Raw genomic sequence first — 24,909 nt, forward strand, 5'->3', positions numbered from 1 at the left:
TTGGATGGTTGTTTTCAGTGAAGTAATTTGCAAAATAAAACTGAAATAATTGAGATCAGTCATCTCACATCATTTTAGTAGGGTTTGCTTTTCTTTTAATTAGTTAAAGAGGACACACACATACTTCAGCTGCGATCTCAATGATCATACCTCGTAAATAATCACAAGTTGAACCCCTCTCAGAAGTCAATGCAGTATCCAGTACAAGGGACCACTGCTCCATGACAAGGCAATCGAATGCCACCACGCACAAACAACTTATTTCAAGAAACATTTTGATGGCTCTTAATCATTTCCTCATGGATGCTTTTTCAATAGAGTGGTGGAAGTGCCCTGGCATTAGCACAGATGCACAGACTGAATTTTTGCAGTTGGATTTCTGAATAATTTTGCCCTAAATTGTAAGTAATTTTCTTTTTGCACAGTTCAAACTTACATCACATAGTTCAAACTTACTCTTGGACCCATAAGACCAGGCTCACCAGGACGGCCAGCATCACCATTAGGACCCTTAGCACCAACAGGCCCACTAGCACCACGGTTACCAGCAGGTCCCTACCAAAATAAATACATTAAATTAGGCAGGGGTAGCAAAACACATCACACATCTGTGTATTAGAGAAGATGATTTACAAATAGTGACCCAGACAAAAATCTTACCATAACACCAGCTCTGCCATCAGCTCCAGGGAGACCACGAGATCCAGGCACACCCTGCAAGTGAACACAAAACAAATCTAGAAAGGGAAAGAAATAAATCTGTTCCTGTGGAGTGTATAATGCTTACTAAATTTCAGCCTTCCAAGCAGGTCCACTGAATTTGAGCTAAGTGCAGGCCCAAGCACATACACCTCAGTGTAAATGTATATTGTGAAAAAATACACTTCCTTGAGATTCCTTCAAGTTCTAATCTGCTTGTATCAGAGCATTTTCAGTGTTCACTGTAATCTAATAATGGCCCTAGCAAGCAGCTAGGATCCCACAGCCTGGCCCATACCGTCTTATGTTCACTTCTCTGTAGAGAGTTACTGGCTTCTCTGTGACTCTGTAAACCCTACCCAAGGTTCAACACTGAATCTTTCTCTCTACCAAAGGAAAAAGTCTGGTGGAAACACTGTCATTTTACCTATTATTTTCCTGTGAATTCTTTCAACGTATGAAACCACATGCCTCCTGAAGTTCATGGAGTGGTTTCCTCACTGACTGAAAAGGTTACTAGGCACACTTGAACTGAAATTTTTTGCCTCACATTCTGTGTGAGCCAATTACCTATTTTAAGCTGTTAAACCCATCACAAAGCTTTACGAGTAATCAAAGATAATTCACTATTATACAGTGGATAAATCAAAGCAACCTCTAATTACTTCAAGGATAAGATAGTAAACATCATTAATACCAAGCAAAAGTAGGTTTGGTCCCAACTAATCAAAATGCTCAAAACTGCAAACGATTTTTGCTTAATAGCATTAATGGAAATTAAATTACTCATAATTACTTAATTTGCCTTTGTGATTGTAGCTTTATTTCGTTTTTGCTTCTACTTCTGGAACATAAAAAGAAAACCTACTCTTAGACCAGCAGGGCCCGGGGGACCAGCAGAGCCAGGTTCACCGTTGCTGCCTCTCTTGCCTTCCTCACCACTAGGACCAGGAGGGCCAGCGGGTCCAGCAGCACCCTATTTCAAGCAAAGAGTAAAAGAAGAAATCAGATGCCTTGTTTCGGATAGTATCAGGCTTTTTAATTGAAAAAAACCTTCACATGTTGCCATACTTACAGGCTCACCCTTGTTACCACTTTCTCCCTTGGGACCAGCAGGGCCTGGTTCACCCTAGAGTCCAAAACAAAAAGAGATCATAGAATTAAGCATAATTTCAAAAATCTCTCGTCTACCTCAACAGCTTTTCATTAATCCAACAACTTCATCATCTAGTGCCATGTCCTCCTCTACTGTCATACATGGTCAGTGAACATAAACTGTATTTTTGGCTTAACAGGCATGAAAAAAGGCATGTTAAAAGATGCTTAGAAATGACAGTAATTCACACATTCAGGGTTGGTCCCTACACTGAGGATACCCATTGAAGGCCTGTTTGTGAGACCGCTGCCACATCTCTCAATACTACCAACATGGACAGAGCTTAACAACCCTTGCACTCGAAGTGAATGCAAAGTGAACCTCTTCAGTCTCAGCATTTGAAGCAAGCAGCGAGGCACAGAAAAGAACTGCAATGTTTATAGTGGAGCAAGAAAAAATGCCTGCATTTAATAGAAAAATATATCCAGAGGAAATTTTTTACAATAGAGGACACTGTGACCACTTTTCAGATGAAGACATAAACAAAGTAACTTACCACAAGTCCTCTAGCACCACTAGGACCAGAGGGGCCAGGAGGACCAGGAATACCACGGGGACCAGGCAGACCAGGAGCTCCAGCAACACCGGGAAGACCCTGTCCAGCAGAGGGGAAAAAGGTATTATGAGCCCATTATCTTTTCTATTGCATTAACTGAATTGGGTTTTTTTAGAGCAAAGAAGTGTGAGTATGGGTGTACTTACAGCTGCACCTTTAGCCCCTGGGAGACCATTAGCACCAGGGTTCCCCTATTAAGAAAGATAACAGTAATGGTTATTTCAGAGTCTCAAGTGCACGTATCCGACAATAGATGAAATCTGGCAAGTTACTCACTGGAGGGCCAACAGGACCACTAGAGCCAGGAAGTCCAATCTCTCCTCTTGGGCCAGCAGGACCACTAGGACCAACATGACCAGCAGGTCCGATTTCACCCTGTTTGCGAGAAGGACAGAGCCCTCTGTCAGTGCACACAGTATTAGGGGTGTTAGGGCAATAGTGGAGCAATCCTGTATTATCCTGATGTTAATATGATAATTATATATACGTATATATATTCCTACTTCAGAGGCCAGGAAATCAAGAGGCCGAGAGCTTTTATTGGATTTTAAAGTCACAGAAGCTGAGATGTCTAGCTAGGCTCCATCAAGGCTGATGGCTAACACAGGAACAACAGATGCTCAGCGTATCTGAAAAGCTTCATTATTGCCAAGGTTTACAAAGAAGGTTGATCTAGAAAATCAGAATTAAGATTCCAGTCTTATCTGCAGCCATGTGCCTCCAGCATTGGCCTGAGATGCCTCAGTGTAGGAGACCTAACTGACAGTTATCTTGCACCCTAGATGCATTGCACTAATGCAAAATGATGCCTGATCAGAGAGCTATAGGATAGTGTTCACAGTGGAGTAAATTACAGGAAAAGGCTCTTGGTTTTACTCTCGGAAGCTTGTATTCACTAAATATACTATAAAACCCCTGAATATTAGCAAAACCTCTCTTCTGCAATTCTCTAAGTAGTCAGAATTCACCCTAGACGCATAGGCAGCCTTCTCTTGAAATTACATGCTGTAACAACACTCACATCTGCATCAGAGAAGACATCATGCTTTCCAAAAGTCTTGCCTTTTAACAAGAATAACCAGAATGGGATCTCAATTTTCTCATCTTCCCTGCAGTTAGTATTACGAGATCTAGCAAATAACACTCTATTTTCTTCTACAGGTGGATCAAGGCAAGAGTTTCATCTGCTGTGACATGGAATTCATGTACCTGTGTGAGGGTGAAAAACTGTATCACACTATCTCTATGTGCATTCAGCTCTGAGCTTCCTGGCAAATGGTCAGTGAATATTGTAAATGCAGTATATGGAATACTCTCGCCCTAAATCCTCTCTCCTTCCCTGGACAAATTAAAATTCAAAACAATGAGACTCTTACCCAGGTAAAAATGCTAAGATCTGGGCAATAAACTGAACTATCTAAGTCACATTCTGTAAGAGCAAAAATGGTACTGCTCTAAACCTGAAAAGTTTCAATGCAATTTCTTCACTTTTTAATTTCAAGAACCTGGGTTGGCAGGAGCCTGATACTCGACTGCAGCTTCTTGGTCCTCCGCTACTTCTCTAAAGTGATGCACACACCTTCGAAGGGTGACATGGATCATAATAAATGAGCAAAGTAGCAGTTCACAATAGGAAGCAGTAAGAAAAAAGAACAGGTTACATGCCTTCCTGAGCCTGCCTAAAGATAGTTTTCAGCTGTGAAATAACTGCTGTTTGTAAATTAGCTTTCATAGTAGGTCTTCTTCAAATACTGCAGGGATTCACCCTCATCCTGATCTGCAACTAATTGCCCTTACAGAGAGGGTGTGTTTTTGCTACCTAGCAATACTAGTTACTATATTTCATCTTCACTACCAAATGTACCAGTAGAATCAGATGTTCATACCTTAGCACCAGGAGCACCAGGGAAGCCTGGAGGACCAGCAGCACCAATAGGACCCTAGGAAATTAAAGGGAAGCAGTTAGGTAAAGGTATTCAGTAATGACAGAAACATCTTGCCTGCTGAAGTAAGCATTAACAAGATACATTTCCACACACTACCATCTCAGAATATCAGCTGCCTTTTGCAACTCCAAACTGACAAATTTGGTTCACTACGAACAGTTAAGAACAGTTTTTAAAAAGTGTGAATTAAACAACAATTTGTAAAACTTTGCCTTGAGGCCAGACACCTGAGTAAGGATAAAGAGAGAATGGGCAGAGGCAGACAAGGTGTCTTGCTGCACAGTCCCACAATGAATGAAGGGGAGCACTGCGTCCTGCATATATACATCTGAGGTGGCTGTTTCCAGCACATTTACTGTGCAGGAGTAACTGTGTACGCTTTCAGACCAGTAGTCCTTCTGGACTACTGGCCGCACACAAGAGCCCTGGATTGATGACAGACTTTGTCCTTCTTCACCCATGGGCAGAGGGTTGGTAAGATCTCTGCACCACTTCACAAGCCAGTGCTTTGCACAACTTGTATTTAGGTCAGTACTAGGAATTGGATCAGGCTTAACAGCAACTTAGGGCAGGAACTGATTCTAACATGCAAATAGATTAGAAATCTTGATTCATGCCTAGATCATATATATTTGAGGCAGTGAACACACGTAACTCCAATGCTTGTCTGTTATATTGTGTGGGGTTGAGTTTTCTTTCATGTCAAAGGGAATGAATGGCATGTCAGCTTGAACAGGGACTTCTACTGATCCTGCTATATCTAGCTATTGCTATGAGATATGTAATTATGATGGGACAAGCTTCCTAATGTACAGAACCCAGACATGACAAGAGAAGATACACTGGTGGATTCATAGCCTTTGTTTATTTTTAATGCATACAAAGGGATGGTTTTTACTCAATTATTAATGAATTATTCAACTCATTCACAGCCATTGGGGATTGATATCTACTTCTTCGTAAGCTAACATATTTCAATTATAAATACTATTATAAAACTGCTTTGCAAATCCAAGAGAATTTAATGGGTCAGCTGCTACAGCAAAGAGGAACTGCCTTCCAACATTCTATAATCTACTCTTAAGAACTGAGTACCTGGAATTCTCACTGGTTTTGCATAAACAGAGAAAAAAAGATAAAACACCCTTTAAGATATGTATGTAAATATATACTACTAGAATTTCCACTGCAGTGACTCTTTTTATGTTTTAAATTCCCAGTGGCAAGGAGAATAAAACATTATTTGTTTTATTTTTTTAGAAAGAGTGATAGTAAGTGCTATGCAGAATGTTTACAGCATCATAACCTAAGTATGTGTAAAATAACTTCAGCCTGGCATAGGCACTGGGACACAATGCAGCTCCCTGCTCCTGCCCATTACCAGCGATACCTCCGCAATCAGCAGCTCCTGAATATTTTTCCTATAGTAACTCAATTGCCTTCAAGCAGCTAAAAGGCTTTGGTTCTACTACAAACTGTAACATCAGATCTCAGCTATAAGTTCTCTGTTTGCCTGCAATATAAATGCCCAACCACGTATTTTTTAAATATCCATATGGGAGAAATGAAGTGAAATTAGTACCTATGCTAACATTCTACTACAGTAAAGTATAACAGATGTTTCAAGTGACAAGGAGTTAGCAAAATTAACAGAACCAAGTACAGCTTCATCACTCATTTAAATTTTGAAAGCAGGAAGGAAAAACTATTCTGGGCTATTCCTGACTTTTTTTTTTTTAGGCTTCAAAAATATGCCCTTGTACACACATTTATTTCACTAAAACAAATGAGATTTACTGAAGTCAGTGGTATGCTATGGTGACAGTAATTCCTATTAAAGGGACAAATCTGCATTGGATTAGTGCTTATTTGTATAGTTACTGTTTACCACTCAGATCAGGACAGTTGGATCTTACTGGCCTTCCAGCCTAACTCACCTAATTCAGGTATCAGGTGGTGAATGAAACAGGTTAGCTCCTGTTAGACAGGACAATGCTGCTGGTGCAAAGCTGAGTCCTGGACTGCATATAATAGTTTAAGGGTACATATAGTCATCTACAACATGTGCATGGTATATATATGTTAAAGGCATAAAGTCTTAGTTTTGGGATGAGAACTGTTCTGTTAGACTGTTGGAAATCAGAATTCTGATCACTGTTTCCCTATGAACTCATCAGTGCAAATGACAGAATATTTGGTTCCTTTGATACAGATGCATTTTCTATAAATCCTGAAGCTCTCAGGATATTGTCTGCAAAAGGTTTATGTTTCGTCAGTTCTTCTTGGATGAAGCAACAAAGAACTTTGTTAAGAACGTCCACACAGTCAACTTCTAAGAAGCCTGAGAAATACTCTTATCAACAGAAAGAGACATGAGGCCTAATGGAACCAGACTGTCAAAGATCAAGAATGAAACTTACAGCAGGTCCAGTGGGGCCAGCACTGCCATCACTTCCACGAGCGCCCTGTGAGGAGAGAACATCATAAAAGAGTTTGAAGAGAGATTCGAAGATCAGAGAATGCCACAGCAAGTGGCTGGTCATGATGACAGGCAGATGGGAAGCTACTTACAGCTGGTCCAGGGGCTCCTATTCTTCCTCTCTCACCAGGGAGACCACGAGCACCCTGAAAGAAAAATTAAACTGACTCATTTAATCCATTCACTGAACAAAGATATATAGATTTGCAGCCAGGCAATTCTGTTCTAAATATTCACATGCTATTACACTAGAGTATCTAGCTAGCTAGAGTGTCACTGACGGCAAAAACTGATCAAACGTTGGCTGAACCATATCTATCATATTATCGTTTTCCGCAGCAGCAGTAAATACTTACAGGTTGTCCTGGGGTACCATTTTCACCAGGGGCACCAGGTTCTCCCTATGAAAAAGAAAGTTTGCAGGCTTGAATTTCTTAAAGGATGCTTTGGACAGACAACACAACACCATCTAGAGACATATTCAACTGCTGGATACTATCTTTGTTTTCTGTAGTGCCTGAACCACAGTATAAAATAACTGCACATCAAATCCTGAGGATGCAGAGACTGTGACTGTCCGTGCACATACTGGAACATGACCAGCTGGAATCTTCTTAGGAGAGGAGGGCCGGAGCAAGTCACTTCACCTACCCATGTTAGTTTCCTTTACCCCCTTTATTTATTCTGATACTTACTCTGTAGCATGCACTTAAGAGATAGGGCCTGGGTAGTCAACTACCAATTCGGACCAATCAGCAGCTGTTTTTTAACTAGAGCAGAAGCAGAATAATGCTTTACACTGCCTTAGGTTAAGGTGACAAAGTTCCTGTTAAATGCCTGGAAATTAGGATCTGCCTCAGGTATTTTTAACGTAGGACCAATAATACTGAGGTATGACGGAGAGCCATTAAAACATGACTCCTGTCCCTTTAGTACTAAGTGCTCTGAACAAGACTGCAGCTGGTCTAGGTTGGTCTATAGTGACAAGATTAGTCTTAAGGCCCTTGAATCCTAAACATATCTGAATACATGCAGTCTTACATGCTGCAAACAGCACAAGTATTTGCCTTCATCACTGCTTTCAGCATAGTTACATCATGAGTGACATTCATTGATTATGCTTGTGTTTTGCAGTCAGATTAGCACTCTTACTAATAACGGTTCTTTACTTAATTGCTTTGTCTGCCCTTAATCTCCAGTACTGGCAGACTGAGTATTTGCTGTCTCTTGACCAAACTTTTACTGAAGGTTAACAACTTGCAGTGATATTGCAGAATGCTATGTTACAATTACCAACTCTATAAGCAAGTAGAGCTAAGCTCTTAGAAAGAAGCAAGAGGGAGGATTAGTATTTGAGCTTCTCATTGCTATATCAAAAGCTACTGAATATAAATCTCCTGTGAATAAGTCAGCAGCATTAAAATTTCCTACAGCCCAGTGTTGTGGTAGTGTTTAAGAAAACTGCCATTAGTCAATGATGAGGAATAGAAGAAGAAACCAAGAGAGGAAGAGTCCAATAGAGATGTTTCTGGACCATATTTAGAAACTTTTTAAGGATAGACTTCTAGTGTGCACTAATCCAAAGAAGGTAAAATGGGAAAAAGACTGTGAAGATCATTTAGCTTTAACCCGGAAGAGCACTGCACCTATCCAAATTTTTAGCAGACTGGAGCAGGTCTCTCACATGGCAGAATTTTGTAGAAAAAAATAGATATTTTCATTTTAGTGTGCCTTAAAATGCCACCAAAATGCAAAACACAATCCATAAATCAGTCTTAAGTGCTGCTCGGTAGTCGACCATTAGGAGCTCAGTTCTGCAGCTCTTACTCAACAGGAAGTACAAACTTTAATAAGGACTCAAGAATAAGGCCCCAGGAATGATTTCTCATGTTAAGGTGCCCATATTTGCTATACACACACCCACCGACATCTAGATTATTGCAGCTGGGCAACATTTAATGACAACATGGAAAACTAATTGGACGGGACTTCGTATGTCTTTTGCTAGGAAAAGCTACAAATGCATCCTACATTTTCAGATGTCATCTTTACCTTGTTGCCAGGAGTACCAGGTTGTCCCTTTTGACCATCCAGACCATTGTGTCCCTATATTAAGTAGAAAAATAGATATTATTATATATTCTCCTGCAAATGGCTATGCAAAAACTCCTAGTCTTGTAAGGCAAAGCCTTCTTTCCATACAAAATTATTTTCTAATATAATCTTAAAATTAAAAAAAAAAAAACCCAAATCAGTCTTTCATATCAGGAGATAGTAAAATCTTTAAAGAGGTTCACACACTCTTAACTTTGAGGGTATTTCCAGGGGTTTTCAGTATGCTGAAGTGCTGTCAATCATAACCAATCAGGGAAATTATGCACATACTCACCCTAATTCCCTTGAAGCCAGGCAGACCAGGAGTTCCAGGGAAACCACGAGCACCCTAAAAAACACACAATGCATGAATGATTGTCTCTCATATTATATAGTGCAGTTAAAGAGAAAGGAAAAGACTAAGTCTTTCAATAAAATTAATTGGTAGATCTGGGCTGTGATACTTCAAGTGAGGAGCACAGTGGACCAGACTTGTTCCAAGACTAACAGTAATCAACTTGATTTTCCAGTTCTGACTCTCAGAAATTTCATGTATTAACATGTGATAGCACAGCTGTTTTAGTTTTCTATACCAAGGTGCCACCTCATCTGTGCCTATGTAACTCATCACTATGTCAATTCTGTTACTAATTACACTAGCTTTACTTATGGAGCGGGAACACAAAACAAATACTTAACTATATGATATCCCTGAAGGTACGAACTGAATTTTGGTTAATCCATATAAGAAATATTACTAGATAGTTAAAGGTGCAATGCAGGAATGCCGTTAGGTTTGACTGATAGAACTGTTTTGCATTGTCTACAGCAGACTGCTACATACCTGAGGGCCAGCAACACCCCTCTCACCAGGTCTTCCAGGTTTGCCAGGGTGGCCCTACAAAAAGGCAGTAAAAATGCACTAAGAAGGAAAGCTTATTTAATAAAATAACAACAGAAACCATTCTTAAAAAGAAAAGACATTGTCTAAGTTTCTAACTTTTCCAATAATTACAGACAGCTTGTTAGCTTTCATGTTTCCTTCTCCCTGTACTCAGGAAGTTAAATAATTTATTTGAAGAAGTTTTAAAGTTATCCATTTTTCTGTACATATCCAACATACAGCATCTCTTGTGTTGTAAAATAATTATTTCAAAGATTCTATTCAGTATTAGAGAACAATGTAAAAAATTATGGCAAATTGAATGCTTTGCTGAACAATGACTTAATGTTAAAGTTGAATCACAGCCCCAGAAGAAATTAGAAACATTCAGTAACCACTTACATCTTCACCAGCCTTTCCTGGAGGACCAGGGGGACCACGAGGACCCTGGGGACCCTGTTAAAAATAGGGTGAGGATTACTTCAAGCATCAATTTTTCAGATAAGTTTTTTCCCTGGTTTCTGACTTGAGTTGGGGCACAGGTGGAGCATAACTGACTTTGCACTTTATGATTATGATTTAGTCTGAAGGAGTTTGAACCTGAGTGTTCAGCTCTGTGTCTGTAACCGGACCAACCAGGAATATCCAATTGAAACATTCAAGGATGTGCATATGGATAGGAGAAAGGGGCCTAAGCATTAAAAGCCTACTTCATTGTCCTATTTCTGATTCTAACAGTGTCTGTATGTGAAACCTGTACTTACTGTTTGACCAGGTTCACCAGGCTCACCAGGAACACCTTGAAAACCAGGAGGACCCTACAGAAGGGGGGAGATTTTGTTAGTGTTTGAACAAGCTATTTGTGATTTTCCAGATACGTCAATGTTTATTAATCTGTAGGAGAGCTAAGACTGTACTTACAGGGGGTCCAGATGCTCCAGGTGGGCCTCTAGGTCCCATTAAACCCTAGGGGAGAAAAATTACAAAACACTTTTTTAAAAAAATCACCGTTATATAAACTCATCTATAACACCAATTCCTGTTATTCCTAGAATATTGGTAAGCCTTACAGTTTTCAGTGTGCAATGTCCAAATCAAGTTAGAGGAAGTTACAAGTTCTGCATGAATTTGCACAGGCAGTCCAAGTGCAAATAGATCTTCTAATGGAAGAATTAGCACAGAGGTGATTAGGAACATACCATTATGGCTGGGAACCCTGTGATCTATTCTAGCTTGTCAGTAAGCGCACTGGTTCATTCTTCTATGCGCCTTCTCCTTTCCTATAAGCTAAATGCAGAGTTTAAAGATGAGGGTCATAACAACAGATTAAGAAAGACTATATTTTTGGGCCTGTCAATTTTATCATAATTTTCAAGAAGAGATGTTAGAGAAAAAGCTCATTAAAGTTGTAGAGATGTAAAAGGGAAAAATAAAGATAAATAAATGGCAGTATTACCATGAATTGGCAGGTTCACACACAACTTCGGAAAGAAATCAAACAACTCTTGGGCATACTGCGTAATCATCCATTTCAAATAATGATCCATTTCTATTTAAATATTTCATTGTTTTCTATTAAATTCTCTTCATTTCACCTACAAAGTCACTAACATACTCTTCTTGACTGAATTCAGAATTTACATACATCTTGAAAAAAGGATCAAAAATCTCTCTTAAAGAAGAAATTTCCATAGATTACTGCACTTTCTTAATAGTTGTCTTAAGCTTTACTAAGCAAGCAACTTTTAGTGAAATTTAATTTAGGCTCCTATTGTCCAAATGAATGTTTTATGAGATGTGACAACAGAAATTGCTATAAAAATATGCAGTAATTCTAGGAAAAATAACTAATTCTGAACAGTCTGAATCACATGTGCTGCATAAACCCTGTGAATCTCTTCACAAATTATATTCCATAATGGTTTTGCCTCCTTTTCTAAATTCCCAGTCTCCCACATTTTCTTTATGAAATTTAAAAATTCCTCACGGGAGGTAGATTCTATTTCTGTTTCTGCCAGGTGAACCCTAACTGATTCAAAAATTGAAACTTAGAAATTGTGACACCCCAAATAAATCTTCATCTACATTTTCATCTTGTCAGACACTGAGGGCAGAACTTGATTAAAGATACTCCCATTTTCCTATATTTAGTATCTAAGTGGATGCCAAAATATTTTTAAAAAATCATTTAATATTACAATATTTTTGAGAAGGGAAACAAACACTTGACCCAGAATAAACCTGAGCAGCCTTCATCTTGCTGCTCACCCATCAGATGCATTGTCTGTGATGTTGGTAAGCGTGGTGAATTTAACCCATATTCTGCTGTCTATGCACACTGAAAATATCTGCTAACATCAGGAAGGGGCAGAAATCAATGTAGAGAGTCAATAGACTTCTTAAATGTCCATGTGAACATAGCATGCAGTAACTGATACAGATTTCTTCCCAGAAATAGCTTTGTAGCAAGTACTAACATTCAGTTTTGGAGAACCGAACGCGGTGGCCAATTTCCTACCGAGGCTGTGCAATCCAAGGATATCAAAAGGGTTTAACAGCCATGCGAGAAAAATGGTCATCAGCTGGAGCTGAGCTATTGAGTTATTTTCTAGACCAATGTCTGCTTTAGACAGCAGCTTTATAATTTCTCATTCATAAAACACAATCTGTTTCATTATGGGTAAAGTAATACTGTATCAAAGTACGTGCTACCTGACATCAGATTATAAGATTCATTTATTCATAAAAGTGTGGTCAACAGACAGAATTAAAGCACAAGGCCCATAAGTGCTATATTCAAATTAAATATACAGTCCCAAGACCATATTTCAAGTCCTAGGGCTATATTTCAAGCACTTTACATTGTCCTACATTAAAGAATCAATTCACAGTTTGACTCGATATATGATCAAAAGACTAATTTTAACACTATGCTTTGCATTACTACAGCTGGATTAGACTCAACGGAAAATAGCAAATGTGTTATCTATGCAAGTTATCAAGTGCTAAATCATATACCTACCATAGGTCCAGGGCCAAAATCAGCTGCTTTAGAGGGATCATATTGAGCAGCGAAGTTCTGTAGGTGATAAAAAGTTTGAAATTAACATACTACAAATTTTACTTAAAAAATGTTGATAATTATCATGCTACATTTAACTACCATCAGACTTGCTATACAGTATGTTGAAGTAGCATATGTAAAACTCAGTAAACATGGTCCTATCATAAATACATTTCTACTCACTTTCAGGTTTCCAGAAAAAATTTGATTTTACTAGGAAGGCCCTTTCGCGCAGTGGCCTCAAGTATCTATGCACTACTGACAGAGAGGCACTGCAATAGTGTGAACTGAAAATTAAGAATGTAAACTCAGTACTCATTTAAAGTTGAAAACTTACTTGAAACCCTCAAATCATTCTACCTAATTTCCAATGAGGGAAGTTGTGCGTATTTTTTCACTGCATTGGTTAAGTAAAATACTTGTACCAGCCCTGATGGGCTACTGGATGAGGTGGGGCTTCCACCTTCAAAAAGATCTGAGGATCATGCAGCCTCAGAAACTCCGCACTGGATTTTTGATCTTCTATCCGTATAAGTTTTGTAGGCAAATATGCATCTAGTACATTTTCTCTCTCCACTAAAATGGAAAAAGTTCTATACAACACAGTCAAAAATCCTTTTCTTGTTTTATTAGCATATTAAAACTAGAAATCAGTGAAAGCAGTTTGGGGTTTGCTAATAGCGAAATAAATTATTGTTATTCATACTGAAGGCAAGAGAGTATTCTTCCATGCAGGAGGATTTACTAAATTTGAACAATAAGACACTATGTCTTCATGCTCCCTGTGTGAGCTAATGGCAAGCAAAGAGTTAAAGCCAGAATTCTGCAGAGAATACATGATAGACACTTCCGCAAAAAGTTTGTATGCAACACAGTCCACTTAGGTTTTGCAGCATGAATACAGATAGAAATGAAAAATTCTAAAGGAAGATATGCTAAAATCCTGAAGGACTTTCAAGTATGAACTTTCAGCTTAAGGGTAGTCTCCAGCCTGTTCCAATACAGTTGCTGTCTCTTGAACCCACAATGTGTTGTTTCTTTTCTCTATCTGCTTAACAGCACAGGTTTTACTTACTTGATTTCTAATCCATACACATTATGGCTGTATAAATTTAAGGATAATTAACATGGTTGATTTGCTCCTGGGCATAAGTCCCTGATGAATACAGAACCCAAATTTGCCATGGCAAATATACATCCCAAGGAGACTGGGACCGTCAATTTTTTGCCGATCACGAGAGACTATATACTTTCCTCCAATGCAACTTCAGTGTTTTCCAGCAGATGTACATTTAGTCTTAATCACAAAGCACAGATTATTGGTTTCAGTAATGGAAAGTTTGGATGCCTTACTCCGCCAAGACCTGGAGGACCAGGGGGGCCTGGAGGACCTGGTAGACCATCTTCACCATCTCTGCCTGGTGGACCTGGTGGACCCTAGAGTCAAAAAAAAAAAAGGATTATAAAGTGAACATTAGAAGTGGTTAAAGAAATATCTGAAGTGATAAATTCATTAACAGCCAGGCACCTACAGCACGTACTACAGCAGTACTATATATGCACTTTCAATAGTGAGAAAATGAGCATAGCCTGAATTTACATTGTCTTGTCACATCTCAAACCAGATATTAAGTGTAGTTTCATATTTGAGATTTATGGGGGCAATACTGAATCTACGGTACCAAAGCATAATCTCCAAATTGGGAAATTTCACTTTAAGCAATCGAATTTTGGATCCACAAACCCCAAGTAAACCACATGGACCCAAACTGCCTGTCAGATTCTGCTAGCAAGAGCCTAAAATTTGACCAAAAGAACTGACAGAAGTCAGCCCTACTGGTATGAACTAACATAGATCCAAAGCAATTTGAGAACCAGTTTTTAATCAGTCTATGCTATTTGCTGGTACAATTACAAATTCTATGACAATAAAGCAGTGCTCTTCTATGTATTTTTGATGCTATCACTCTGCTACCGCTGTTGGAATTTCTTTTACAACAACCAGAAATTATATGCATGCAGCAACATTTGCCCGTATATTCTTTCATCCTTGATGCACAAAGATATTCAAGTTTTGCCATCGTGACAATGGAGGTGAGGTATTTTATTTTGTCTGTATTTTGGACCCAGTTCAGTGCTAGATAAAATCCATTATAAAAGCCTTAAGTATTTCTAAAGGAGCAAGATCAGCCTTGCTGCCATCAGGACAAAGCATGTATTTCACTTCATGAAACAAATTTAGCTAGCGGTAGACTGAAGCAAATATTCAGTTGACCACATGGATACACTCTTCCTAATAGTTCTCATTATGTTTGTCAGCATATTATGACCTAACAAATCTTTAAGAGCTACCTATCACTACTATGCCATTTTCATTTTCAAGATACAAAAAAGACACATGATAATTACACACTGCCTGGATAAGGATTTGAATTTCAGAATACCACTTAAAAAAAAGCAGCAATAATGCAGAAGCAAATCAGAAAAGCAGCCATCAGCAAAATAAATTAACATTACAATTAAATTATTCAACTGTCTTTATTTATGGTTACTTTACAGTAGCCTTTAACAGTCCAGTATCTGCTTTGACTAACAGAAGGTAGATGACAAACACCTGACTGCCAAGAAAAGAGCTTTTTCAAGCCATCTTTGGAGGCACAGAAAATGAACGATCCTTGAAGCTAGCTTTATCTATTCAGGTTTGATGTAGACAGCTTATCCACATACCATACTGTTCAAAGATTACATCTTTATGTGTCAACTTCCCTTTCTGCATTTTCATACACTATTTTCACTGTGGGCAATGGAAAAAAAGTTTTTAAAACCACTACTTGGAGTTCTAGGCTGCTGCCTGAATTCAACCACATCTGCTCAGCCACAATGACCACAATAGTTTGGTGAGGTATTGCCAGGGCAGAATTTGGTACATAAGTAACTTCATTTCTTTGTAATGAAATTGTACAGGGAAGCTTCTGTGCTTACATTAATTTACTCTCACATCAATCCTAAACTTAGTTTTTTCCTACTGGTCTTCCAACAACTGCTGTTCAAAGATCACAAACAACTGAACGTCAGTCTAATTCCTTACCCTTTCTCCCTGCGGCCCTTTGTCTCCTCTAGGGCCCTGCCAGAAGAAAATAAAACTTAATGAGTTACCACAGAAATTTTCCAGGACAACACAGGGAAACAGATACATTAAAAATAATTAGTGTACACAGAAAAAGGAAAGCAGACCACACATGCAGGTCCAATTGCTACTTTCCACAGGCAGTATATTCTTTTTCCATAGTAAGCTACTGGAAATATGTAAGTCACTGTCATTACTACATCAGTTAAAAGTATCACTGCACAGTCCACAGAAGTACTTGCAAAGTTGGTTTTAGTCTCTAATGAGTAATTTGCTCTAATTTAACAGCAAATTTCAGGTATAAAATAGAATTTACTTATATTTTTAGACCTGTATGGATATTGCTTGTGTTCCATTAATGTAAGTCTTTCCAAAGGAACTCTGATTGAACAAGAATGTCACTTTGATGCAGTTCAGTTCTTGGTAGGCTTAGTTCTGCTCTTGGGTAATGCAGCTTAAATCCAATATTTGAATTTACTCTGTTGCTAAGATGCTGCGCCTATTGTTCCCTCCTTTTTACTTCATACTCACAGTTCTTCTGCTACAGCTAACACTGAAAATAATGAATGTAGTCAGTTTTCCTTTTATCCCATATTCAACCAAATATTAATCTGCCTAAGAATATCCAATATCATCTCCATTCCCACGCAAGAAAAATAAATATGCTTACCTTCCGCCCTGCAGTTCCCTGGAAAAAATAGAGAAGATAATTAAAAAAAGCATACAGTTTCTCTCAATATTTTAAACTAAAATAAAATATAAACTTGGACTCATCTTCTTACCTACTTTTTCTCTGTACAGTATATTTCAGTATACCCTATGGTTTCAAGTTACTTCTTATAATAATTTAGGAGCAACTTAGCTAGGAGTTTATTATCTAGCAAAGATACATGTAACTACGTTAGAACATTTTGTTGAAGACTGACAATTTTATATCTATTACAGCGTATAAAACTGGCATAAAAAAAAAAGTCACACCTGAGTTCTTTCATAATCCTTCTGTGCAATGAAATTTAGACTGTAAGACTGGCTTTAAAGTAGAGCTATCTCCAATCCAAACCGCCAGGTATAATGTCCAAACACTACTGCTCTGTTACTTTCTCCTCATGGTCTTTACACCTATGAAGGCAGTCTCTTAAAAAGGCCGTCCCACTTGAGAAATTGGGGTGGGTACCTTTCCAGGCAGTCCCTTCAGGATTTAATTGGTATCTTTCCATGACCATCTTGGGCATTAACCTTAATAAATAACACTGCCATGAAAGAGAAGTCTAGCCAGTTAGTTGAAGATGAGTGCCCATAAGCGATCAAAAAAAAAAAAATTAGTTATACTGACCTCACTCACATCTGGAAAAAGAAGGGGGAAAAAAAAAAAAGATAATTAGAGCATGGACTCAGTTATTTTTGCAAATTTTACATTTCAGTGCTTTTAAGTCAAATGGCAAATTTACATTTCTTAATGCAAGGAACATATTCTTGATGTAATTTCTCATTTTTAAGGTGATTATCTTAAACTGTAAAGACTCACAGGTGAGATTGCCAAACTCAAAACTGACTTGTTAATGAAATTAGAACAAGTAATATGTCTGATATGGTAAAAAGCCAGATATCTTCTATAAGCCTGCTTTAAATATGCTTGACTGTATCTCCACGGGAAAAAAATGCACATACGTATTTTCACGTGTCTGCATGCAACAAATGAATGAACCCAGACAGGCCGACGTGAAGATAATAAATTGTAGAAATAATCTTAATGTAAATAGCCCCATCTCACTTTTTATGGGGCATGGTCCTATCCAAATATACCTATTTGCACAATTTCCTGTAAAACGTCAGTATGTGTAACAGAACAGTTTTGAAGCCATTAAACACAAAATAGGAAATAACTTTCTTTCTGCATGCTATTTACTATTAAGTATGCTCTTCTTAATCAGTTGGATATTCTAATTTTCAAAAATCTGTTTTCTAAATTTCAAGCAATCTGTTGCCTGAATTAAATTTAAATTAAAAATCTATCTTTGAGCTGAAACTTACCATAGTACAAAAGTCTCACACCACACTTTAATGCCAGCGATTCGACTACTAGCTAACAGGTTTTGGGGTGTTTTTCTACAAAGTGTCACTTTGGCGATGTATGATCACACTAAATTCAGATGATTCATGCAGTCCAGCAGACAGGTAACACCTGAAGTGCTGAACGCCACAAAGCACTGAAATAGCAAGGAGAACACCGATCGCCTCTACTAGCTCCACTTTAAAACCACTACTGCCCCCAGGTGATGGTGACACTGGTGACTACAAGGTCTTCGGGAAAACCGGGGTTCGTGGGTGCGGGGGAATGCCCAGGCGAACCGTTCCGCCTCGTCAGCCGCTGCCGCTGCTGCCCGTCACCCTGGGATGGTCGGATGCCACCGGGGGGAGCGGCTGCTGTGTGCCGGGACAGGCCTCAGTCCGGCCGGCCCTTCCGAACGGCCCCAACACGGCCGGCGGGGCGCGGGGGGCATCTTCCGGGGAGCCCCCAGGAGAGGGCAGCGCGCGGCTGCGCCCTCCCTCCTCCGCCCAGGAACGCAGCCAAACCCCAGGCCAAAGCTAGTCTCGCGGAGGAAAGCGGCGAGGGGCAGAGGGGTCTGCACGGGATGCTGCCGGCACGGAAGACGGGGAACGCTTCGGTTTACGAGTCTAGCGCGCGGGGCGCGGTCCTCCCCCTCCGCATTATGTGTGTGGAGAGCTGCGCTTCCCCCTCATGAAGGAGCGGGGACTAAATCCTCTTCCCTGAAGTATTCCTTCCCTTCCTCATACAGTCTTTCCCTCTCCGGATACCTCTCGGAGGCCGGGCTCAATGTGCGGGAGCCACCAGGGGAGCCCCCGACGGCTTTCCCCGACCGAGCCGGAGGGCGCGCAACCAGGGATCCCGTTGCGCCGCCAGGCGGCGCCGCTATAAGCGGCGGGCCGCGGCGGCAGCGTGTCCCGTACCGAGCCTCCCGGCCTCCCCTCAGAGGGAGGCTGCAAGGCACCGCTCTACCTCTCCACCCGGCTCCCCGCCTCCGGAGCCGTGCCTCAAGTCTCAGCAAAACGTAGTCCGGATGCAACCTCGGGTCTTCCACTCGCCGCACACTCTCCTCCTAGCCCTTAAGCAGCTGCGCTTGGATTAGGGCTTTGCATTCTCCTTTGGATACAAGCCCATCCGTCTTTTTGGGGTTTGGGTGAGGAGCGGGGTCCTCGTTGGCCTTTTACCACCCTTTTCTATTTCTGAGGGAAAAATAGCTGGATTCTGATCCGGGACAGAGGTGGTGGCAGTTGTAAAAGCTGGACTCTACAGCTTGGGAAGCAGCAGCTCCCCGCAGGCTACCATCCGTGGGGAAAGAGGTCTGGGCAGAGCGCAGAGGGTCAGCCCCTCCTGAACCCCTGTCAGGGACAGCCATCCCCTGACACCCCCCATGCCACGAGCAAGCTGAAAGCACTTACGTTGGCCTGTTGCTAGGTATGAAGTTACTGCAAGCAGCAACACAATCCGCGTATCCACAAAGCTGAGCATGTCTAGTTGCAAGACATGCAGACTCCTTGTGGTGCAGAGCCCCCGGGTCGGTGGTTAGCTATTACCTATGGGGCGCAGGCATACAGTCCTGAGTAACTCCAACCCTAGCGGAAACCTGCTGCCCGGGATGCTAAACTAATCAAGACCCGCTCCGCCCTATTTATACCGCAGGAGGGTCCCGGGGCCGCGAGTCACCGGCGCCCGCGCAGCCAATGGGAGCGCGGGGCCCGCGCGGCTCCCAGGCCGTCACGTGCCCCGTGTCTCCGGCCCGGCGCGGCAGCGTTGGCAGCGGAGGGGATGGGGAGGAGGGAAGGATGGGGAGGGGGGGAGAGGCGGCGACCGTAAATTGGTTCCATGCTTTGAGGACGTGGACACTTTTGAGGCTTTCGGGAGGAAAATCTGACTCTTCGTCCCGTTTTTTTATTTAAGGGTTTGTTTTTTTTCCAGCGTTACCCCGCCCCTCGCCCCGCTTTTCAGGGCTGCGCGGCCCCGAGCCTCGCCGGGCAGTCGGTTGCCGGCGGCCGGGAGGGCGCTCCGACGGCTTTCAAAGCAGGAGCTGTCCAGGGCCTGCGGACCCAACCGCCCCGCTCCCGATGGCGGCGGAGAAGCGCCATGGCGAGCCGGGAAGGAGCTGGGTCCTCTGCTCAGGCTCTCCCCTCAACCGAAGGCAAAAAAACACTCTCGCCCTCCCCAGAGGAGCCGAGGCGCCTCCAGCACGGGGGCGGGCAGCCCGTCACTCCAGCCCCTCGCATTTCCCGGTGGGGACCAGCGGCCCGTGGGGAGCAGCAGAACTCTCATCGGCTGCTCGCAGCCTGGAGGTTCTCTCTCCCCAGGGAGGTCTTTCCGGCCGGAGCAGCGAGTGTTTTCCACCTACTTCGCGGCCGCTGGGGTGGCGTGAACGTGTGAGGGGCAGCCCGGGGAGTCCCTGCAGCCGGCTGTCCCGCGTGCTCCCGGCTCCCCCGGCGCAGGGAAGAGGAAGGGCACTCACGGCAACTCCCTATCCCTCCTGCCACCCGCGCACCCCGCCAAGGGGAAAGCTGGAGGGGTTGCTTGCCACGTCTGTCTGGCAACCGGCTTCCCCTTCTCGAGCCGGGGGCGGGGTGGGGTGGGGTGTGGGCCAGGCGCCGGCCCTCCACGGCACTCAGGGAGGCCGAGGGACGATGCAAGCAGCTGCTCATACGGTGTCCCCGGCGGCCGGCAGGCAGTGGCCGCCCCTTGCGGTGTGCAGCGGGGCGCTATCCTCAGCCTTCGGGCACCTCTGTTCCAGGGACTGGGGTCGGGGGTTGCAGTCACTTGGGGTCGCCCATCTCAGCCCCGCCGGCCTCTGGCCCGCGGCTGCCGAGCGGAGCTGACGTGGTCCCACCGTCCGGGCCAAACGGCGGCCACAGCCAGCCCGCCTCTCCGCCCAGGGGCTCCTCCCGGGCAGGCGGGAGGCCCCCTCCAGGGCCCGCTCTGCTCGCTGAAGGGAGTCCCGGGCAGAGGTAACGGGGAAGACAAATGGGAGCCCTGCCTCAGAGCGGGCCCTCCTCCCCGGGGCGGAAGCGGCGAGGAGGGCTCCGCGGGGCATGTCCCGCTTCCCTCCCCCAGCCGCGGGGTGTGTGTCGCCGGGCAGGTGGGTCCTGCGCGGACACAGCAGCGAGCACCTGCGGGCCTCCGCTGCGCCGGCGGGGGAACCGCGGCGGAGGTAGCGGGAGGGCTCCCGGGGGACCCTCGGCGGGGCCGGGGGACAGCCGACCGCTGCCCACCCATGAGGGAAGGGGGTCCTCTCTGCCGCAGCCTGTCTTTGGGGAGGTGCGGAGTGTGTATCCAGCCCTCACTTACAAGCGGCCCCCGGGGGGGACGTGCACAGGAAGAATGGAAAAGGTGGGATAGGGGTGTCCGTCTGAGGGGAGAGCCCACGGAGGTGGTGTCCCAAGAGCACTGCCAGCATCAGGCACTGCTGAATGCAGCAGCCCTGTGCCACGCTTTCACGCGTGGCTGGGAGAGCCAGCCTACTAGCCTGGACAGCCTGCCTGAAGCCACCTCCCTGTACGGGATCTTCCTTCACTGTCAAGAGTGCACATGAAATGAGTAATGGGCATGACAACACATGGAATTAAACTGCATGTGGAACTAAATCTGCACTTTGGATAAGATAACCCCCAGCATTATGAAAAGACCGGTTTGGATGGGGCTTTGTGCTGCCTGATCTAGTGGAAGGCGTCCCTTGCTCGTGGCAGGGGGTTGGAACTGGATGAACTTTAAGCTCTCCTCCAACCCAAGCTGTTCCATGATTTTATGCAAAGGTGGTCCAACAAGATATGTCTAACCAAAAAACAGGACCCCAATGGAAACATGGTAATAAAAGTATACAGCATAAACAGTACAAAAGTACTCTCTCAGATTATCTTTCATGTGAATGGTATCAATTTAAATAAAGGAGGATTTAAAATTAATCTGGGCAGCAAAGTTAACTACTTTAAAGTTTATACCAGCATAAATCTAAAATAGCTCAGTCACCTTCAAACAAGTCGAAATAATAATTAAACTTAGACCAAAAGCACTGAAGCTCAAGTTTGTGTTTCCTGGCAGCTCCACTTCCAGTGAGTAGTGTGGGTTGTTTGGGGTTTAAACCTCTCCCTTGAAATCGATCATTTGACTCTATAGCCAGAGTTTTTCCTTGTTTTGTCGAATGAATTTTGACTCTGCAGCCTCAGCAGAACTTTATTGATTGGTAATAATAGTAACTACACTCTTTTTAGATGAAGTTTTTTCTAACTGAATACATACAATGTCAGAGAACCATTGCTTGCCTACTTCTATGCACATTTTTAAGAAATGATAGTCCTTTTCTACTAAGAGAGTACTCTGATGGTGCAAGAATGTGGACACATGTATCCTGACCAAACCAAACACAATCACCATTCCCCTTCACCCTCCCCATAAATTTTCAGACAGGAAACATAAGGAAATCCCCCAGAGAAGGACGCCCTCTCTCCCCAAAGATGAGGATTTTCATGTACCACATGTACCATAAAGCAAGGGGCTGAAGGAGACACATAGCCAGAACCTGAGCAACACACAAAAAGTATTGGGATGACACGAAACTACAGCTCCTAGGCTTCAAAAGAGATACAGGGTTGGTGTCTATGGTAGAAAGAAAGAGTTACAGAATAATAATTAATTGTCCTGGGTCTTCTCCCATGTTTATGGGTCTTTTTTCAACAAACCATCTTGAAAGAAACATAACTGAAGTTCTCTAGGACCATCAGCTTTAACAGTCTTAGACCTTTGGAACCTATGGAGCCCTTGGCCATTTTCTTCACTAACATTCATCCTTGGTTTCCATATTTTAAGGAAAGATGAGGAAGGAGAAAGAGGAATCTCTTTTCCCTCTAGCACCAACACTAATTCAAGCAACACCAAATGATTTTAGGTTAAGTGACAAAGGCCTATTAAGCTGATCTTCCTGCAAAGTATCTGTGTCATGGATAACTGTGACAGCTTCTGTTGTGTAGGTAAGCTACATTGCTCATCTGCTCTATGTAAGCATACAAAAGTAATCTTAGAAACTGGTGAAAAAATGAAAGTATTTCCAAAACAAGGGAGTGCTTGGTGAATTTGGTTCTATGGGGTGACCTCAGATTTATTTTTGTTTCCTCAAAAAACAGTTACTGCAAATGGTTGCTATTAGGCAAATATCTTTACTAGTACAGGGACTCCTAATTTAACAGAATAACTTGACAGCTTTTGGAGCCATTAGCATGCCAGAAGTGATTTGATCAGCCAGCTTTAACAAGGAAATATCTAAGAACTCATTTTGCCTTTGGATCATACCTATTTAAAGGAACTATTTCACACTGAAGCCAATAATGCCTGTGGCACAATTTAAACTAAAACTGATGATGATAAAAAATAACCTCTAGAAAATTTGCTAGTAGGGCAAGCTTTGAAAGATTTGAGCTTCCAGGTGATGTTGAAGCAGATTTACTTCTCATTATTTTGAACAATTTGTTTGAATGCAGACTGTTTTTTTAATACGTAACACTGGGAAACATTTGCCCTGCCTACTCCTTCAAAGCTTACCCACCAGCCGTTGAGCCATTCATTATCCAGCCAATCAATTTAATACTGTCTAGCCAGTGCCGTATTGCAAGAAATCACAGAGCAGTGCCAGAGTCTGGAGAAAGATCTGCATCTTTTTAGGCTGTCTGTCAACCTCATGCCCCATGGTGGATAACTGGGTATGGTGTGCACTCAGATCCTAGTTCTTCTCAGGCTGGTAGGAATGGGAAAGCTACAGTATTTGTGGTTGGAGCAAATAGTCATTGATTTTCTTTACACCTATTCCAACACAAAGCTTCACATGTTTGTTCAGATAATGAATGCTTGCCTAGCCATATAGCAGTAAAAGCTGAGCAGCAAACCTGCGTAAGGGAAATAGTTTCCTAGTGGGACTCCTTTGAGTGCCGGAGTTGGCTAAGAGGCACAGTCTGGCTTTAGTCTTTCTTTTGTAGGATATATGGGTATATGAGGGTCTATACAGCATAATTCAATAAAGCACTAGCACTTGGATAGATTATACTAGGTGACTGTTGTGTAGACATATTGGTTTTACTTTGAGCTAGCTTCGATAAAATTTTTTATGATTCTCCACTTCACATCTTTGCTTGGTTATAGACAGTATCTTGCTCTGAGTAACAAGGAGACAAGTACCTTGTCAGTGGAGAAAATACAGAAACAGGACAGTGTATCCCCCTCACCACAATTCAGTGTTTCATGTTTGCTGGTTTCTTCCTGACTGCTTAATTAAAAAAAAAAAAAAAAACACCACCACCAAAAAAGCTGTGCAATACTCCTACAGGAAAATCCTGAGGAAAGACGGACAAGTCACTGCAAGGAGCTTCTACCACTGCTCTGCACGTGGGGTTGAAGGGCCAGTTATGCTAAGCTCCTGTGGTCAGGACACTGTTCCCATATAGGACTAAAGGTATACAGAGATCTAAGAGAATGGTACAGGTACATAAAGAGTCATGACTTGGCTAGTCCATGGATCATCATTTAGAGGGAGTCCCTACAGTGCCAGTAAATGATATGGAAGCAGGAATATTTTCTTTCTGCAAATAGCTCATAACTATTGGCTTTTAATACTTCTTTTGTATTTTAAGATGTTTTTTTTCAGAATCAATTAAAGTGGCTTTTAAGAAGTAGTCCAGCAAATTGACTTTTAAGGAGAAACAGACAGGTTCTATATGAACAGCCATGGCAGCTGCTTCCTTTAGTTTCTGTTCCCCAGCGGCTGTCTACACTTGAAACAAATCATTGTTCATTATTCTCAACAGGTGTAATGGTCATGGATTCTCAAAAAAGAGCCGCTGATAGGCTCAGCAGCCC

At 42.3% G+C, this 24,909-nt stretch overlaps 1 protein-coding gene across 1 annotated transcript in view; it reads right to left on the reverse strand.

The window, feature by feature from the left end:
- COL1A2 (collagen type I alpha 2 chain) overlaps positions 1-19,684 on the reverse strand; it is a 38,731-nt gene extending 19,047 nt beyond the window's left edge. Inside the window, exons 1-23 of the mRNA XM_065666357.1 lie at positions 19,467-19,684; positions 17,338-17,348; positions 16,675-16,692; positions 15,966-16,001; positions 14,231-14,314; positions 12,836-12,892; positions 10,735-10,779; positions 10,578-10,631; positions 10,216-10,269; positions 9,775-9,828; positions 9,226-9,279; positions 8,889-8,942; positions 7,193-7,237; positions 6,929-6,982; positions 6,778-6,822; positions 4,298-4,351; positions 2,688-2,786; positions 2,558-2,602; positions 2,352-2,450; positions 1,775-1,828; positions 1,568-1,675; positions 661-714; positions 457-555 (exon numbers count right to left, since the gene is read on the reverse strand). Of these exons, the coding sequence (XP_065522429.1) occupies positions 457-555; positions 661-714; positions 1,568-1,675; positions 1,775-1,828; positions 2,352-2,450; positions 2,558-2,602; positions 2,688-2,786; positions 4,298-4,351; positions 6,778-6,822; positions 6,929-6,982; positions 7,193-7,237; positions 8,889-8,942; positions 9,226-9,279; positions 9,775-9,828; positions 10,216-10,269; positions 10,578-10,631; positions 10,735-10,779; positions 12,836-12,892; positions 14,231-14,314; positions 15,966-16,001; positions 16,675-16,692; positions 17,338-17,348; positions 19,467-19,536 (1,347 nt within the window). The 5' untranslated portion in view covers positions 19,537-19,684. The remainder of the gene's footprint in view (positions 1-456; positions 556-660; positions 715-1,567; positions 1,676-1,774; positions 1,829-2,351; positions 2,451-2,557; positions 2,603-2,687; positions 2,787-4,297; positions 4,352-6,777; positions 6,823-6,928; positions 6,983-7,192; positions 7,238-8,888; positions 8,943-9,225; positions 9,280-9,774; positions 9,829-10,215; positions 10,270-10,577; positions 10,632-10,734; positions 10,780-12,835; positions 12,893-14,230; positions 14,315-15,965; positions 16,002-16,674; positions 16,693-17,337; positions 17,349-19,466) is intronic.
- Between the last annotated feature and the right edge of the window lie 5,225 nt (positions 19,685-24,909).

Source organism: Lathamus discolor, chromosome 2 (genome assembly GCF_037157495.1).
Source record: "Lathamus discolor isolate bLatDis1 chromosome 2, bLatDis1.hap1, whole genome shotgun sequence".
Classification (NCBI taxonomy): Eukaryota; Metazoa; Chordata; class Aves; order Psittaciformes; family Psittacidae; genus Lathamus; species Lathamus discolor.